The sequence below is a fragment of the Takifugu rubripes genome, chromosome 8 (genome assembly GCF_901000725.2).
Source record: "Takifugu rubripes chromosome 8, fTakRub1.2, whole genome shotgun sequence".
NCBI classification, from domain to species: Eukaryota; Metazoa; Chordata; class Actinopteri; order Tetraodontiformes; family Tetraodontidae; genus Takifugu; species Takifugu rubripes.
The window spans coordinates 10400014-10417463 of NC_042292.1; the positions used below are offsets into that span (position 1 = coordinate 10400014).

At 47.7% G+C, this 17450-nt stretch overlaps 3 protein-coding genes across 9 annotated transcripts; 1 reads left to right on the top strand and 2 right to left on the bottom strand.

The window, feature by feature from the left end:
* Window positions 1-2299: 2299 nt before the first annotated feature.
* LOC105416805 (signal-regulatory protein beta-2-like) lies at window positions 2300-6604 on the bottom strand. Of its 7 annotated transcripts, none has more exons than XM_029840888.1 (5): window positions 6468-6603; window positions 6073-6396; window positions 3046-3144; window positions 2601-2701; window positions 2300-2490 (listed from the first exon to the last, which is right to left on the bottom strand). In XM_029840888.1, exons 1-5 carry the CDS (start codon window positions 6523-6525, stop codon window positions 2425-2427), a joined length of 648 nt encoding a protein of 215 aa, XP_029696748.1. In that variant the 5' UTR covers window positions 6526-6603; the 3' UTR covers window positions 2300-2424. The 7 variants fall into 7 exon arrangements, with proteins under 7 accessions (XP_029696748.1, XP_029696747.1, XP_029696746.1 ...); XM_029840887.1 differs by having other exon boundaries at window positions 6067-6396; XM_029840886.1 differs by lacking the exon at window positions 6073-6396 and adding an exon at window positions 3236-3565 and having other exon boundaries at window positions 6468-6540.
* A 421-nt stretch (window positions 6605-7025) lies between these two features.
* On the bottom strand, window positions 7026-8930 carry LOC115250786 (cell adhesion molecule 1-like). The gene is made up of 3 exons (XM_029840891.1): window positions 8858-8930; window positions 7926-8264; window positions 7026-7731 (listed from the first exon to the last, which is right to left on the bottom strand). Exons 1-3 carry the CDS (start codon window positions 8904-8906, stop codon window positions 7550-7552), a joined length of 570 nt encoding a protein of 189 aa, XP_029696751.1. The 5' UTR covers window positions 8907-8930; the 3' UTR covers window positions 7026-7549.
* Window positions 8931-11638: 2708 nt separating this feature from the next.
* LOC101061184 (equilibrative nucleoside transporter 2) lies at window positions 11639-17429 on the top strand. Its single transcript, XM_003966732.3, has 13 exons — window positions 11639-11805; window positions 13836-13894; window positions 13988-14069; window positions 14399-14544; window positions 14620-14759; window positions 14831-14965; window positions 15075-15172; window positions 15279-15348; window positions 15561-15712; window positions 15818-15917; window positions 16006-16091; window positions 16245-16444; window positions 16520-17429. The coding sequence occupies exons 2-13, from the start codon at window positions 13863-13865 to the stop codon at window positions 16629-16631; spliced, it is 1353 nt and encodes a 450-aa protein (XP_003966781.1). The 5' UTR covers window positions 11639-11805; window positions 13836-13862; the 3' UTR covers window positions 16632-17429.
* Window positions 17430-17450: the final 21 nt, after the last annotated feature.

Sequence of the window (17450 nt, forward strand, 5' to 3'; positions counted from 1 at the left end):
ACAAACCTCACCGCACGTCACTGTCAGCAGGTCTTCTGTGGGACTGTCCGATCAGCGAGCCCAGAGGAGGCGGGAGAAACCGCCACCAGGGGGCAGCAGAGCATCTGTCTGACCTTGCTTCTCTTATATTTAATGTCGTTTTGATTAACTGTAGTGCAGTTTTACTTGACTTGGCCATCAGCCATGGTGAGACTGCAGAGCTGAACTTTCCCTTTAACTTGCTCAAACTTACTTTCAGCTTTTTAATGGATGTTAAAGCTGCAATGCCTTCAGGTTTGACCGGGTTTTCTGGTTCAGAGACAAGCTGCTCGTCTGCTGCTGAGACCTGCCCACCTTATCCTCAATAAACTTTTTTCCTTCGAGCGTGCGTCAAACAGTTTCTCCACTGCACACGACAGTGGTCACAGAAACGATCCTGTGATCCTGTGTTATTGCAGGGCGAACTTGCCCTTGTTTCAGAAGGGTTTGGCAGGACCTCGCCTCGTTCCACAACACGGAGGTACTGCCCTCTTTCTATGAGGACCTGTTCTATTCAAGAGGGTTTTAGCAGAGAGGACATGTCCTAATTTTAGAGGGGCTTAACAGGGAGGACCTGCAATCAATCAATCAATCAATCAATCAATCAATCAATCAATCTATCTATCTATCTATCTATCTATCTATCTATCTATCTATCTATCTATCTATCTATCTATCTATCTATCTATCTATCTATCTATCTATCTATCTATCTTTATTTATGTAGTGTCTGTTGCAATCAAAACTGTCTCTAGGTGCTTTCCAGAATCCCAGGGCCTGACCCCCAACAAGCAACAGTGGCAAGAAGAAACTCCCCTTTAACAGGAAGAAACCTTGAGAAGGACCAGGCTCATGTAGGGGGACCTGGGTAGAGAGAGAGGAGAAGGGGGAGGACAGGTAGAGGAGAGAATAGGCAGAGATCAGGGAAATACAATAATTATAACAAACTGGTGTAGGAGTTGAGGTCAATAGGTCAGCATACAGCTATGAAGGCGGTGATACCTGTAGATGGATACAAAGAGAGGGGTTCTTGTTCTAAAAGTGTACCATATATCTGGTATTAAACATGATTACTGCACTGCTGGTGAGGTCAACAAATGCAGTCCAACAAGTCCAAACAATACCTTCATTCCTCACACGCAAGAACACACCCACCCTTTGCGGTTGCAACCAGTCACATGATCGGGCGTCGCCTCTGGGTAGCACAGCAACAATCCACCCTCGGAGTTTTAACCTCTGCGAGCCTGAACCAGTCCTTCTGGTGGGAGGCACAATGGTCCGGGGGTGGCAGGCAAAACATCTTCTGTGGTCCTGGACTGAAGCATCATGACCTTGCTGCTTGAGAACCTTCACTGCAGGGGGACCTTGATCAGTAACCCAGGGTTGGCATATTTGCACTAACTAATCATCCTACCTCTGGAATGTCTTATTTGCACATCTTATTTGCACCCTATTTTTTTCTTCACACTGTCCGACACTCCTTCTGTACATAATTTTAACTTCTGTATATACTGTACAATATACACAACAATGTACATAATATAAGAGTCTTTTTATTTTTATTTTTATTTTAGTACTTTTCTGTATTGTACACCACGGGCTACCGCTGTGACGTGCAATTTCCCCGATGTGGGATCAATAAAGTCTTTTATCCTTATCCTTGACCACGGGGGCTGGAGTGTTCCTTTCAGTTACCAGCAGGGGGCGTCAAATGCAGGAGGTCAGCTAATGAAGTTGGAGGAAGAACTGATCACTGATGAGAGGCTTTCCTGAATATCAAAAACCTCTTATGCTCTTTCATGTGCCAGGACCACGTGGTTCTTGGGTCCACAGGTGCCATGGCCCTGAACTGTGTCTGCTCCAGGATCAGCCAGTTCCTGGCCGGTTTCAAGAGGATGTGGTTTCTGTTGTTATGGTGACTGCATGTGAACGGCCGAAGAAGAAGCGCTGCAGCCGTCACAGGCAGTTTCCATTTCCTGTCATTGACCTTTGCAGCAGAACCACACGTTCCATGCTCGTTTCATGGCGCTTAATTTGACCGAAACTTCAGGTTTCACCTGTGGGAGGTTTTCATACCAGTGGATACACTCTCACAAAACATTGTGTGAATAATTGAACTCTGCTCCTGTGGAATGACAGGCCGGCTGAACCTGTCGTGATTGTAAAAAGTCTCTGAAATGCTCAGACAGATTGCCAAGTAAATAAAGTTGAGCTAAAGAAGGTAGAGCAGCAAACATCTGTGGCGCTGAGTGGAAGACAGCAACAGCACGAGCCTCGAACAAAGACGTGAAGTTTGATTTATTTTATTACATACATTTAAATTATTTACACGATTTAGAAAAGTGTGTGAGGGGAACTCCCCTAAAGATTAAAAGAACAGTGTAAAAAGTTCTCCTGAGTGGATCCTCACTTGGTTTCTCTGCTCTGCAAACCCTCGAAGTAATCAACGGACTCGTACACCATGACCTGACACTGGAGAAGACACAGAGGAACGATACAAACCAGTCACCACCGGCACACATCGTACCACCTCAGAACAGGCGTCAAGAACTGTGCTGTGGACCTGAAGAAGACAGACTCACCCACTGGGAGGAACCTGCGGAGGAGCCGGTACTGCGTTTGTCCACATCTGCCAAATCAGAGTCACAGTGGGGAACCTCGTAGATCACTCTGGCAGCTAATGCTGAAAACAAAAACTTAATCAAGAGAAATACATCCCAGAAGGCTGGAAGAACTGTGTTGTCCAACCAGACGTCCCCCCCAGTCCTTGCAGTTATCTCCTACTGGGTCAAAGCCGTGAGCGCCTGTCCGGTGCGCTTCAAGAGTGGCTTCTTGAATATTTGTGTCTAAAACACCAGCTGAATCGGTGGAGGCTCGGCCCGGACAGGCTACTGTTTGGCCCGATCCAGACTGTTTGGTTAACCTTCATTGGGACACTCTCCCAAAAACTCTTCTCCTTAAACATTGCTGGTGTTCAAAAAGCCTCCCCAGACTTGCTGCCCTTCACAGCTTGGCTTTCCCGCGTACCTTGTTTGCGTCGCCACAGGCAGAACCTGGTGAGCAGAACGAGGACCAGCAGCAGCAGCAGCAGAGAGACCACCAGAGGTAACAGCAGTGTGGGCCCTTCTACACCGTCAGAGACCACAGAAAAGACTGTTAACAACCCCCAGGTGTCACAAGGTCCAGTTCAGAGACCTGTAGATCAATCATGGCTGACCTTCACCTTGAGCTTTGTCACTGCCGTTTTTGGCTCGAACTGTGATCACGGTTCCCTTTCCCTCGAACACAGTGTAGCCTGGTAGTTCTATCCGCACCCTGCAGCGGTACCTCCCAGAATTCTCTTGGCTGATATTAGTAAAAGTGAAGTTTGAGCAGTTTGTGGCATGTAAAGATCCTTCAAATTTGATCAGGCCTTTCTTCACAATGGTGCCGTTTTTAACCCAGTCGATTGAATATCGTTGAGCCTCCAGAGTCCAGCAGCAGCTGATGGTCAGCGTTTCCCCCTCTGTGACGGAGATGTCAGGGGTCTGGACGACAGAAGGAGCACCTGATGAAACAGAGGGAGAGCTGAAGCTGCACCTGCTCACATAAACCAGCCCCGAGGATTTTAATACTCACTCCAAGATGAGAGAGGACAGAGAGAAGCCAGCGATAACCAGACCAGCAGCAGTTTCATCTCTGCAGGCTCAGACACCGACTGACATCTGAGGACACATGTCCCTCAGAGACACTGCTGCAGCCTCCCCCCCAACACACACTCTCTCTCTCTCTCTCTCTCTCTCTCCGTCAAGTCACCTTTGCAGTGTTCTTCAACAGAGAAGTGTGAAAACCACATTTTCTTCCTCTACCCAAGTTACCCAAGAACATCAGCAACATCCGTGTATTTGTTTGCTCTCATGGAAACAGACCGTTAGATTTGTTCTATTCAACCATTCTAGACTGAAAAATCAAATCTTCCCTCATTTCCCTGTCCTGACATCTTTCTTTAAACTTTATTTGACACATGTGTTTTGATGGGAAGCTCAGTTTGTTCCGATCATCTGTTGGTCTGATAACTGAGCTCTGAACTTTCACGGTGGAGAGAGAGTTACTGTCAGCTGCCAGTAGAGGGCAGCACTACCAGAACCATCATGACGACGTGTGTGTGTGTGTGTGTCGTGGGGGCGCTTTTGGGGTGTTTTTTATTCTTTTGTAGCATAAAGAACCAAAGAAACTTCTGTTGACCTGAACAAACTTCAAAGGAGTCAAATAAAAAGATAAAGATTTTAATTTTTTTTAAATTCAACTACAAATCAGAGGCATCTCAAACATCTCAAAGTGCATTTCGATCAACAAAAGGAAACCAAATTCCTGTGGTAGTCCGCTGGACTAGAATCGGCCCGGTGTGAATGTAGCCAGACTACCGCCCCCGATACCTCAGTGATGAGTCGACTTCCGAGAGCGTGTGGACGGCGAGCTGACATATGTGATCAACGCATCAGCGCTGTGTTACGGTCTGGGATGGGAACTGCTCTGCCTCAGACCGGAAGGCATTGCAGAAGGTGGTGAAGACCGCCCAGCGAATAGCTGGAGCTTCTCTTCCTGCCATCGAGGACATATACAGGAGGCGCTGTCACAGGAGGGCCAAGAAGGTCTCTAAAGACTCCCGTCACCCAGCGCACGGACTGTTCACCCTCATGTCCTCTGGGAGGCGCTACAGGAGCCTCCGGACAAAAACCAGCAGGTTCAGAAACAGCTTCTTCCCCACTGCTGTCTCCCTGCTGAACTCCGACCCCTCCCACTTTACCTCCCTTCAGGCACAATAACCCCGTCTGGACTGACTGATTGTACATTCACTATATTTGCACTATTTACATCTGTTACAATAATTGCACTACCCACATCCGGTTACTTGCACTGCTTTCCATACTTTGCACATCAGCACCATAGTTACAGCCTGTATATATATTTATCTTGGTTGCAATGACTTTTATATACCCTTTACATATCTGTGAACTCTGTAAATACAAACATATAGATTGATATCATAAACATATATTATTGTGTGTATATATTGTATATACCTCATCACAGTTTTATTTGCTACTTAAGCACTTCTGGTTAGATGCTAACTGCATTTCGTTGCCTTGTACTTGTGACATGTGTAATGACAATAAAGTTGAATCAAATCAAATCAAATCAAATGAGTAACATTTTGATCCTATTTCACTGACCTGGAAACAGAACCTTTACAAACAGCAGACGGAAGTGACCCAGTATGGCCAAGTATGACTGGAACGATGCAGAGACCACCCTGATGCTTCTGTATCTGAAAGAACTCAATATTTTATAGTTCATGCATGCGAAAAAAAGACCCGAGAACGGGAACTGGACTCCACCCATGATCCAGCTACAGCAAACTGCGTTGTGGACAGAGAGTCCGGTTCTATAAATGATGCATGTCAATCAAGCCACAAGTCTCGTCCGATTTGAGCACTTAATGAGGAGCATTCTGTCCATCTTATTCTATCTCTCCCCTCTGCTCATTCCCTCTGTCCTCCATCGTGGTGGGTTCATGTCTCCGACCTCTGGCCCCCACCCTGTTGATGCAGATGAAGGTGACGGTGAGGGCGAGGAAAGGCAGGCTCCTCAGGAAGAGGGTGAACATCTGTTGAACGATGGTCACGTTCTCGTGGTGAGAAGCTGGAATGAAGAATGCAGTATTGTGATCAGAAAAGCGCTGTTGTCATGGAAACTCATCATCTTCCACCTGATTTCTCCTGTTTTTGGTGTCCGCGTTGACGACAGCAGTTACGTGAGGCTGTAACACACTAAGAATCGTTTCCCTTCTCTGGGTGTTCTACAGACAACTGCAGCTTTATAGGCAACAGTTTCTCACCTTCTGGAGTTTCCGTGCCCTCCTGCAAACAAATGCTCACCTCCCCGTTTTCATGAGCCAATGAGAGGATTGGGTAACAAGAAATCGCAAAAGTTGGAGAAGTCAGCAAAGTTACATCGACTAATGTCGCAGTGGAGCGTTCAAACATCCACTCAACAATCATGGCTGACCTTCACCTTGAGCTGTGTCACTGCTGCTTTTGGCTCGAACTGTGATCACGGTTCCCTTTCCCTCGAACACAGTGTAGCCTGGTAGTTCTATCCGCACCCTGCAGCGGTACCTCCCAGAATTCTCTTGGCTGATATTAGTAAAAGTGAAGTTTGAGCAGTTTGTGGCATGTAAAGATCCTTCAAATTTGATCAGGCCTTTCTTCACAATGGTGCCATTTTTAACCCAGTTGACTAAATATCGTTGAGCCTCCAGAGTCCAGCAGCAGCTGATGGTCAGCGTTTCCCCCTCTGTGACGGAGATGTCAGGGGTCTGGACGACAGAAGGAATACCTGATGAAACAGAGGGAGAGCTGAAGCTGCACCTGCTCACATAAACCAGCCCCGAGGATTTTAATACTCACTCCAAGATGAGAGAGGACAGAGAGAAGCCAGCGATAACCAGACCAGCAGCAGTTTCATCTCTGCAGGCTCAGACACCGACTGACATCTGAGGACACATGTCCCTCAGAGACACTGCTGCAGGCCCCCCACCCCAACACACACACACACACACACACACACACACACACACACTCTCTCTCTCTCTCTCTCTCTCCGTCAAGTCACTTTTGCAGTGTCCTTCAACAGAGAAGTGTGAAAACCACATTTTCTTCCTCTACCCAAGTTACCCAAGAACATCAGTAACATCCGTGTATTTATTTGCTCTCATGGAAACAGACCGTTAGATTTGTTCTATTCAAACATTCTAGACTGAAAAATAAAATCTTCCCTCATTTCCCTGTCCTGACATCTTTCTTTAAACTTTATTTGACACATGTGACGTGTGTGTGTGTGTGTGAGAGTGCGTGTGTGTGTGTGTGTCGTGGGGGCGCGTTTTTTATTTTTTTGTAGCATAAAGAACCAAAGAAACTTCTGTTGACCCGAACAAACTTCAAAAGAGTCAAATAAAAAGACAATGATTTTTTTTAATTCAACTACAAATCAGAGGCATCTCAAACATCTCAAAGTGCATTTCGATCAACAAAAGGAAACCAAATTCCTGTGGTAGTCCGCTGGACTAGAATCGGCCCGGTCTGAATGTAGCCAGACTACCGCCCCTGATACCTCAGTGATGAGTCGACTTCCGAGAGCGTGTGGACGGCGAGCTGACATATGTGATCAACGCATGAGTAACATTTTGATCCTATTTCACTGACCTGGAAACAGAACCTTTACAAACAGCAGACGGAAGTGACCCAGTATGGCCAAGTATGACTGGAACGATGCAGAGACCACCCTGATGCTTCTGTATCTGAAAGAACTCAATATTTTATAGTTCATGTACGCGAAAAAAAGACCCGAGAACGGGAACTGGACTCCACCCATGATCCAGCTACAGCAAACTGCGTTGTGGACAGAGAGTCCGGTTCTATAAATGATGCATGTCAATCAAGCCACAAGTCTCGTCCGATTTGAGCACTTAATGAGGAGCATTCTGTCCATCTTATTCTATCTCTCCCCTCTGCTCATTCCCTCTGTCCTCCATCGTGGTGGGTTCATGTCTCCGACCTCTGGCCCCCACCCTGTTGATGCAGATGACGGTGACGGTGAGGGCGAGGAAAGGCAGGCTCCTCAGGAAGAGGGTGAACATCTGTTGAATGATGGTCACGTTCTCGTGGTGAGAAGCTGGAATGAAGAATGCAGTATTGTGATCAGAAAAGCGCTGTTGTCATGGAAACTCATCATCTTCCACCCGATTTCTCCTGTTTTTGGTGTCCGCGTTGACGACAGCAGTTACGTGAGGCTGTAACACACTAAGAATCGTTTCCCTTCTCTGGGTGTTCTACAGACAACTGCAGCTTTATAGGCAACATTCTCACCTTCTGGTGTTTCCGTGCCGCCTTTGGCTTGAACTGTGATCACGGTTCCCTTTCCCTCCAACACAGAGTAGTGTGGTAGTTCTGTCAACACCCTGCAGATGTACCTGCCAGAGTCCTCCTGGCTGATATTAGTCAAGGTCAATTTCAGGCAATCGGACGTGTCTAAAGCTCCCGAAAAATTGACCATCTGGAGAATATTCACAATGGTGCCATTTTTCACCCAGTTGACTATAAATCGTTGAGCCTCCAGAGTCCAGCAGCAGCTGATGGTCAGCGTTTCCCCCTCTGTGACGGAGATGTCAGGGGTCTGGACGACAGAAGGAACACCTGATGAAACATCTGAGAAGAAAGACAACTTTGTTCAGACAACTAGCATCTGTTACAATCTGAGCCCCGGAGGAAAAACTGCTCTTAAAGGGAAGAAACCTTGAGCAGAACAAGGCTCACATGGGGGACGGATATGTACTGAGGGACAGATGTGTCAAGGACAGGACACGTTTGCTGGTTTGTTGCTGTGAAATGACGAGCTTTAGATGTAAAACTCTACTGGTCACAGTATCTGCGGAGCCTCACATTTCTACAACCGTGAAGCACAACTGGAGTAATTTTTATATTGAAATGAAAAACTGTAATATTCCTTCCTGTCGTATCTTCAGTCAAGGAGCTTAGGAGCATTAAAATCCAGCTGAAACCTCTGAATTCACACACAATCATACGAATGCAAAGTCCAGTTAAACTGCAGTGGTTTCAAAGCTGCTGAAATTCAAACCAAAACTTTGAGTTCAAACAACAGCATGTCTACATTTTGTGACGCAGAACAACCATTCTTTAGAGAAAGAATCTCTTTTTTTCAAGCTAGATTTGCTCAGACACCATCTGTGATCTGTAAATATCGTAGTTTGGCGTAGAAAAAAACGGTACTTTCGACTTACGGCAACACGAGAGGACGAAGAGCGAGACGGCCAAACGACGACCCGCCATCTTTCACCGCTGAATTCACACTCCTGTCAGCACTTTAGATGAAGCCCACCCACCGAGCCGGCACTCACATCCTCCCATTTACAGGCCAAAGACAGGATTGTGTAACAAGACATCGCAAAAGTCAGAGAAGAAGTCAGCAAAATTACACCGACTAATGTCATAAAGGAGCATTCAAACATCTACTCGGATGATTTATAAATAGCAGCAGTGAATGTTTGTTCCACTTTCATGAGTCTGAAACGCTCAGGTGAAGACATCTGCAGCACAATGTAGCCAGATTCAGCACATCTGTTAATGCATGTAGAGGAGGCATCAGTCTAAGGAAGGAGGCATCAGATTCTGGAAGGAGGCATAGGTCTAGGGAAGGAGGCATCAGTCTAAGGAAGGAGGCATCAGATTCTGGAAGGAGGCATAGGTCTAGGGAAGGAGGCATCAGTCTAAAGAAGGAGGCATTAATCTGAGAAAGGAGGCATCAGTCTGTGGAAGGAGGCATCAGCCTAAAGAAGGAGGCATCAGTCTGAGGAAGGAGGCATCAGCCTAAAGAAGGAGGCATCAGTCTAAGGAAGGGGGCATCACTGTGTAAGGGGGACTAGGTAAAAAGGACTGGGCTGGAAAAGCTGATCAAAGTATAGAACATTGATTTAGAAGACAAGCTTTGAAGCCTGTCTCTTCCTGTAAGGTGTGCTGGCTGACCTCATGCACTGATGACAGGAAAAGGAAGCTCTCAGCAACAAACCACTCTTTCGTCAGTCTGATGTCTTCTTATTTGTGGCTGAGCAGAACGCCTCTCAGTGGTGTTTTTTGCATCCACAGATGTGAGATGTGTCTTTCCTGTCTTTGGTTTCAGGACCAACGACAAATGGACAAACGGACGACAAATCTGACAATTAAACTGTTCATCCCTCCACTTGTTACTGAGACTAAAATGATCATTTTTGTGTTGATTATTCAGGAAGTAATCAACAAGCAGCACGACAAAATCTGCTCAAAATCAACCACAGCCTGGGTCCATGCCTTCAATCATCGTAACGACTGCTGTCCACAGCACAGCACACACCAAAAAGGCCCACCTTACTGTAGCATTAGCTTAGCTGCTGTAGCTGTCATCCCAGGAGAACAATCTCAGACTGCTGCTTCTCTGCTGAAGCTGAAAAGATATAGATGGAGCGGAAAACCTGGAACATGAAGCTAAAATCCTTGAATAAGAAGCTGAAATCCTTAAAGATGAAGCTAAAAACCTGGAGGATGAAGCAGAAAACCTTTAAGATGATGCTGAAAATCGTGAAGAGGAAGGTGACATTTCTTAATAAGAACCTTCAAGATGAATCTATAATTGATGGATCTATATTTTGGAGCATCAGCCATTATAATAGCAGCTCTCTCTCTCTTTATATATGTATATATACAAGAGCTAAAACAAAAGCCACAACGTACCTCAAGATTTTAATTTAAATAATTTCATTAACCCCCTTGGCCCCTTCCTCAAAGATAGTTTGGTCCAAGGTTCGTTCTTCCTCATGTGAAGTGAGCACGTGCAGACTCAAGCAGGGAGTGAGGGAGATCAAATGATATGATGGTCAGGAATGGGAGCAGCAGGTCAGGGGCCCAGGACAGCAAATATAAATACCAGTTCATTGTAGAGCAGCGACTCAGCTAACTGCACCAGTCAGTTATGAGGCTGCATTGAATTGTATTATGATGCATTCAAGTTCGACTCAGCATTTTTGAGCGTTAGGCAAAGGTCAATTTTGTTATCATGATGTGCTCACATGTTTGTCATAAAGTTATTGCAATAATATAAAAGTAAAAGACACAATAATAGATGACACTAACAATGTAGACAAAAGAAACACTTTACGCTCACTTTGGTGGTTTAAAATGTATAATTCTTGGCACACAACATGGCTCAAAAGAGCTTGTCCTCCATGTCCAATGGGCGAAGCTGTCGGGCTAGAACTACGGTACTGAATATCCCATTTAGATTTTGTGTATTCCTGGACTAGGGTAGTTCTTAATCAGTTTTTCCATTTAACAAAACATTTAATGTTTACAAAAAGAAATACATAATGGAACAATTAAATGTTGCTCCAGAATCAGGAGTATCTGCTTGTCTGAGTTGGACCCAGTGGCCCAGATCCGCGCCCCCAGCAGTCCAACAATGGTTTGGGTTGTTCCTGGGCCCCAGAACTCTGAGCAACTGCCCTGCTGATAATTATGGACGTTTCCAGCTACAATGTACCGAGCGTGTACCTTACCAACAGAGGGCGCAAACAGCGCCAACATTATCCGACCATCCATCAGTGCACATCAGCACGAACCTGTTCCAGGGAAGGAAGACCTTCCCTGGATGTGTGTCGTCATTTTCTGTTTTTTTCTTCCCTTTTTTGTGTTTATTTTTTTTAAAGACATTTATTCTGCGTTTACTTTACTTTACATTACTGCGTTTACTAAAAAAAAAATCTTAAATGTGTATTGTACCTTTGGAATTGTAAGAATCACGGTAAATTAATTTTAAAAAAAAGCAATTTTCCTGTTTATCGCGTCATAATGAGGGTGAATGATCTCGTAGGTGTTCCGTAAACCATGTCTTGTAATGCGACACACGAGCACATCGCTTCATCCTCTTCCTTTCTTTTTTTAATGGGTGAATTTAAACAAACCAAACGAAAAATAAACTGCGGAGCTCAATCATGAAACCGGAAGTACAGTTAGGGGAGCTGCCATTATGACGTCATTGTCCCAGAGCGTTCGCGTGCCGCGCCATCGCACAGCCATTTCTTCGTTCCCGCCACGTGTATAGAGCCTGTGTGACGCCGCAACATTCTGGACATCACAACGGCCGGATTCCGGGCTGGGAACATTATGAAAAAGCAGTGAGGAGCTGCCACGCTAATCTAAGGTTAGTTTTTGCGTGTCTAAATGACTTATTTTCGCTGGCATCATCACCCATTTGTGTGGACGAATTCATCCGCCTTTTTTGTTTACTTCAAGGTCGCCTCGGTAATTACAGAACAACGCGGCTCTGTCTCCCCGCTGCGCCCTTAAAATGATGTTTACCCTCGAACACCGACTGCTTTATCCTCTTTAAATGAAGATGAATGAGCGATTATTGGTGACGCGCGGAGGTTTTGATGGGGATGCTAAAGCGTGACTGCGGATAGAATTGAATTATGGCGCGACGATTATCTCGTTACGATCACAACGTTGTGAATTAAGTCTATGGAGAAAAGCCACGTTTGTGTCTGCCAGAGGTGAGATTATATTTGGGTAACGATCCAAAATGGATCGAGATTTGATTTAAAAAGAAAAGGGAGAGAGATGAGTTGAAGCGTGCATGTGGCCCGAGGAGGAGCGCATGGGATGCAGCGGTCGAGGGCAGGTAGGGGGGGATGGAGGTGGGTGGATGATGGCAGGACAAACGCTAAAATGCCCCCCCTCTTCTATCAGAGCTTCTTGGTATTTATTCTTTTCGGCATTAGACTGAAAACACGGCCTTTGATGGGCGCCAGTGTGTGAGCAGATTCTGCTGGAGGCTCCATGCCTCTGGAGTGTGTGAGTCAGTGTGGATTATAGATTAGGAACTACAGATGGATTACGTGTCCCAATGTTTGAACAGGAACCCTGATCAGGGCCCTTTTAAACAGTCAACGGATGTAAGATGAGGAAATGATGGTAGCAGAACCAGACATTACAGTTCTGTCTAATATCCAGAGCTCGTGATGGAAGGAAGCTGATTTGTCATCTGCATTAGTGGAAATGCTTCTTCCTCCCCGTAAATAAATCCGTCTTTCTCATTGATCGAACCTCGGACGTTGTAATAATTCCATTTTGAACAGCAGGAGAGAGACTTGTGTTCCCTGATCCAACAGGCTGACACCTCCCAGAAGGCGCCAGTCGTTTTCAGCCTGTACCTTTTTGGCGCCATTTGAACCCTTGTGTAAAATAGTTGTCTCCGGAGGTTTGGCGGCCTCACGCCGTCCCCGTGGTAGGTGGTGACACTTCTTACCTGTTGCAGGTGTGTGCAGGGTGCAGCAAACATCTGAAGAACGTCAGAACATAAAAGGAAGAAATGAGGTGTGGTTCCTCTCCGGTGGAGAGCCCGGCCACGTGGCCTTTCACACATGCTGGGGTTTTGGTGGCCCATTTCCTGCCTGGGTTTTCCACCGGAGTTCTCCCTCATGTCATCATTTGAATAGCTTGATCAGAGGTGTTCTAAACCCCACCCCCCACCCCCAAGGCCAGGCTGTCACCACTGTTTCCTGCCTGACACACACGTTCAACACAGCTTTATTTATACAGACTGTCTGACACAAATCCAGAGCCTGATCCTCCAACAAGCCACCAGAAACTGCCTTTAATAGGAAAGAACCTCGAGCAGGACCCTATGGGGGGTGGTGGGTAAAGGAGAGAGCAGAACAGACGCATTTAAACAAACTTCTGTCACACTGAAGGTCATATTTGGACTTGTGTGAACTGTCCTGCAGCCGTGGAAACACACTCAAGTGTGACTACGACTGCCCTGTCATCTGATCTGTGTGTGTGTTGTGTCCTGCCTGCTCATGTGTCTTTGTTTGTTGTGTTGGAGGGGGGGTTAGACGGAGGGGGCTGAGGTGAGCAGACGGGTGTGTGTGTGACGTGATCAGTGTTTCAGGTGTGACGTGATCAGTGTTTCAGGTGTGACGTGATCAGTGTTTCAGGTGTGTGTGTGTGTGCTACGGATACACAACAGAAGGTCAAATAAGTGTTCAGTGGGTCTGGGTTGGAAGCCTGCGGGTGTGTGTGTGTGTGTGTGCTTGCACAGGAAGTTGGTGCCCATTTCCGACAGGGGGGGGGTCTGATTCATGGAACCTCCACAGCGCTGACGTCTGATTGGCTGTTTAGCGTGAGCTTCCTTGGTCATGTGAATGTCGTCCTCGCTGTCGTCCACAGGGTTTGTGTAGCACTTCCTGTGTCAGGATGAAGGGCCGGACGAACCCTCCCGTGGACCGGTGAGTCTGCTCTCTTACTCGGTTCTGTTGGCTCCAGTTTCTGATCGTGCTCTCAGAGTTGTGACTCCCATCTTATCCCGTGTCCGCCAACAGGGGCTACTTGGTGGGAATCGCATTCTTCATCCTGGGCCTGGGAACGCTGCTCCCCTGGAATTTCTTCATGACGGCGTCACTGGTAAGAACGGGACTTAAATGTTCAGGAGGTGAAGCGGCTTAGACCGACGCCGCATGTCATGTGACTCAGTAAGCATGTGCGTTTTCACATGTTCTTGAGGTGGGAGCGAGGCCCCCTGTTAACACATTTCCCACAGTTCCCAGAGCTTAAAGCTCTTTTCAGGCAGATATTCCGGAGCCGTAAATATAACTTCCACAATCTCTGAACTTGTTCACCACAACAATAATCATAGACCAGTATAGATTGGTGTGGGGGAGCTGGGATGTTTGTTTTTCCCATCTTTCATGGCACTGGAGTTTGTTGAACTGGTGTTTTGTTGTCGACGGCAGTATTTCCAAGGTCGCCTGAACACAAGAGAGTGGCGCAATGGCACAGCGGTGGTCGGGAAGAACTACTACTTCAACAACTGGATGACGCTGCTGTCCCAGCTGCCCCTGCTGCTCTTCACGCTGCTCAACTCCATCCTGTACCAGAGGTCAGAGGTCGTCCGTCACCCCGAGGCGCCTCCAGGAAACTCCCCGCATCTGAGCTGCTTCTTTTGTGCTTCCAGGATATCGGAGGCCATCCGCATCGCGGGGAGCCTGGTCTTCATCCTGCTGTTCTTTATCTTCACCGCAGTGCTGGTCAAAGTGCCAATGGACGCGGACCGCTTCTTCTCCGTCACCATGGCAACCATCTGGTTCATCAACTGTGAGTGTGCGAGCCCCCGCTGGCCCGCGCTGAGGCCGTCCTCGCTTTACAACCCGGCCTTTCGCCCGCAGCCTTCGGCGCCGTCCTGCAGGGCAGCCTGTTCGGCCTGGTGGGTCTGCTGCCTCAGAAGTACAGCGCCATCTTCATGAGCGGCCAGGGCCTCGCCGGAACCTTTGCTGCCGTTGCAATGCTGTTGGCCATCGGCAGTAAGGCGAATTCCTAGTTGCTTAGTAACAGTCAAATCTGCGTGTGACGCACCGTGTTTCCATATCTGGTTTGTGCGCCGCCGGGCTAACCGCCGTGTCTGTCGCCCAGGTGACGCGGGCTCAGAGACGGCGGCTCTGGGCTACTTCATCACGCCGTGTGTGGGGACACTGGTTACACTCATCAGCTACCTGCTGCTGCCTCACCTGGTCAGTCAGTCGCCTTGTTCACTGGCTGACTGCTTCTACCCGTTTCCTTAACCAAACTAGAGGAACCAGAGCGTGAAAACAGAACATTGTGTGCTGTCTGTTGCAGGAGTTTGGCCAGTTTTACCTGGGCAAGAGCAGCAATTATGAGGCAGGCGCCAGCGACGAGCTGCTGAAAGGTTGGTCTCTAACCTCATGTCAGCTGGAATCCTCAGATCTGTTCCCACTCACATCACCACTTTAGTTTAGTCCAACATTATCTCGTTAGAGTCCACCCTCTGTTTATCCTGTCAGACAAAGAGCCAGCCTGTCGGAGTGCACGCAGGCAGAAACACACACACACAAACACACACGGTCACGGTCATGGCGTTGAGTGCACGTGTGGTTCCAGAGAAAGGCAACGTGCAGAACGGACACGCCAACGGGGGCCCGGCTGAAGGCCAGAAGGACGCCGAAGCAGACGGGACCAAAGTGGCCTTCCTGTCAATGGAGCAGGAGGAGCGGGGTCAAAGCAAAGCCTCGGTCATCGAGGTCTTCAAGAAGGTGACGGATGGCGCGGCTATGACGTCACTGATGATATTTCATACCCTGAGCTCAGCTGATTGAGAGGGGAAAAGGACCAATCCCTGAATGCTGTGTCCCTTTCAGATCTGGGTGATGGCCTTCTGCGTGACCTTCGTGTTCACAGTCACACTCTCGGTGTTTCCAGCCGTCACCGCAGATGTGAAAACCATATTCCACAGCTGGGGTATGCGTCCACCCGTAGCCGTGTCCACAGGTCGGCGCGCGTCTGCCGTCAGCCGTTGACTGGTGCTCTCCCGTCTCTTGACCCTCAGATCGCTTCTTCATCGCCGTCTGCTGCTTCTTGACTTTCAACCTCGGCGACTGGTTTGGCCGGACCGTCACCACGTTCGTTCGCTGGGTGAGTCCCTCGCCGTCTCCTTTTTGACTCGAACGTCAGGTCTTCATGTGTAGATGTGTAGCATCAATGCTAACCCTTCAAAGAGGCGGCGCGGGGGCCTTCCTGTCGTCGCTGAAACCGCAGGACCTCATGGGCTCCTTGTGTTTCTGTCAGCCTGCTAAAGAGTCTCGCCTGTTCCCGGGGCTGGTCGTCTCCAGGGTGCTCTTCGTCCCCCTGCTCATGCTCTGCAATGTTCAGAGTCGCGCTTACCTGCCCGTCTTCTTCTACCACGACGCCGTGTTCACCGTCATCATGGTCCTCTTCTCCGTATCCAGCGGCTACTTTGTCTGCCTGTCCATGTCGTACGCGCCACAGTGAGTACCAGCTGAACCCACTGTGGGGAGCACAGAGTCTGGGAGTTCTGACCAAAGTCCACCTGTTCCCTCCAGGTTGGTGGAGCCTAAAGATGCAGAGACCGCAGGTGCCCTGATGACTTTCTTCTTGGCCCTGGGCCTTTCGCTGGGAGCCGCCTTGTCTTTCCCCCTTCGCGCTCTTGTCTGACAGCATTTTGCTCTTCTTCTCTCGTCCAATTTTTGTATCTGAACTGGCAGCTTGTGCAGTCATTGCATTGGGAGTTTGTTTCAGAATAAGGGCACCCATATGGTCCTAATTGTAGTTGTTATGCTAGCAGCATAGTGTGTTTGTTTAGCGGATGCTGGGTGGCGTGTTCTGTTTGGCTAGTATGATGATCCGTTTCACGTTTGTTCCATTTTTAATTTAATTTTTTAGACTGACGTTTTATTCCTTTGCAGCAGCTAGAATCCATGAAAGTGAATCAACTTTTTAGTTTCCCCTTTGGCGATGACTTCGTCCCACTGGAAAAAGAAAAAGACCATTGTTTTGAAACGATTCCACTGGATTTGGGAAGGACCCGCAAACAAATGAACGACTACTGTGAAGTTTATAGATGTGCAAGCCCGGGAGGTGAATGCCGCCATCTTTTGGCGAAAGACTGCGGAGCATATAATACGCTCACGTCAGTCACGTGACACCGACCCAACGCACAAGATCTGCGTTTGATCAGCGGGTCGTGCTGCTGGCAGCTGTGTGTTGACGTTACTGTAGAAACTGTAGACTTTTTTTTTTTTTTAACTGTGGAAACCAGACTGCTGCATCCGGACCGTGAATGGCACAAAACACGAAAAGCAGAAATGGGCATTGTTGAATCAGCTGGTCCCCACTCGGGCTGGAAGTGAGGCGTGTGGACAGCACAGGGAACCGGCGTGGAGCCGCCAGAACATTCAGAGTCAAAGGGAAACTGCTGGGTCATGCCTGTCATTAAAAGAATTTAAAACTCAATCTGTACGTGAATGTTTATCA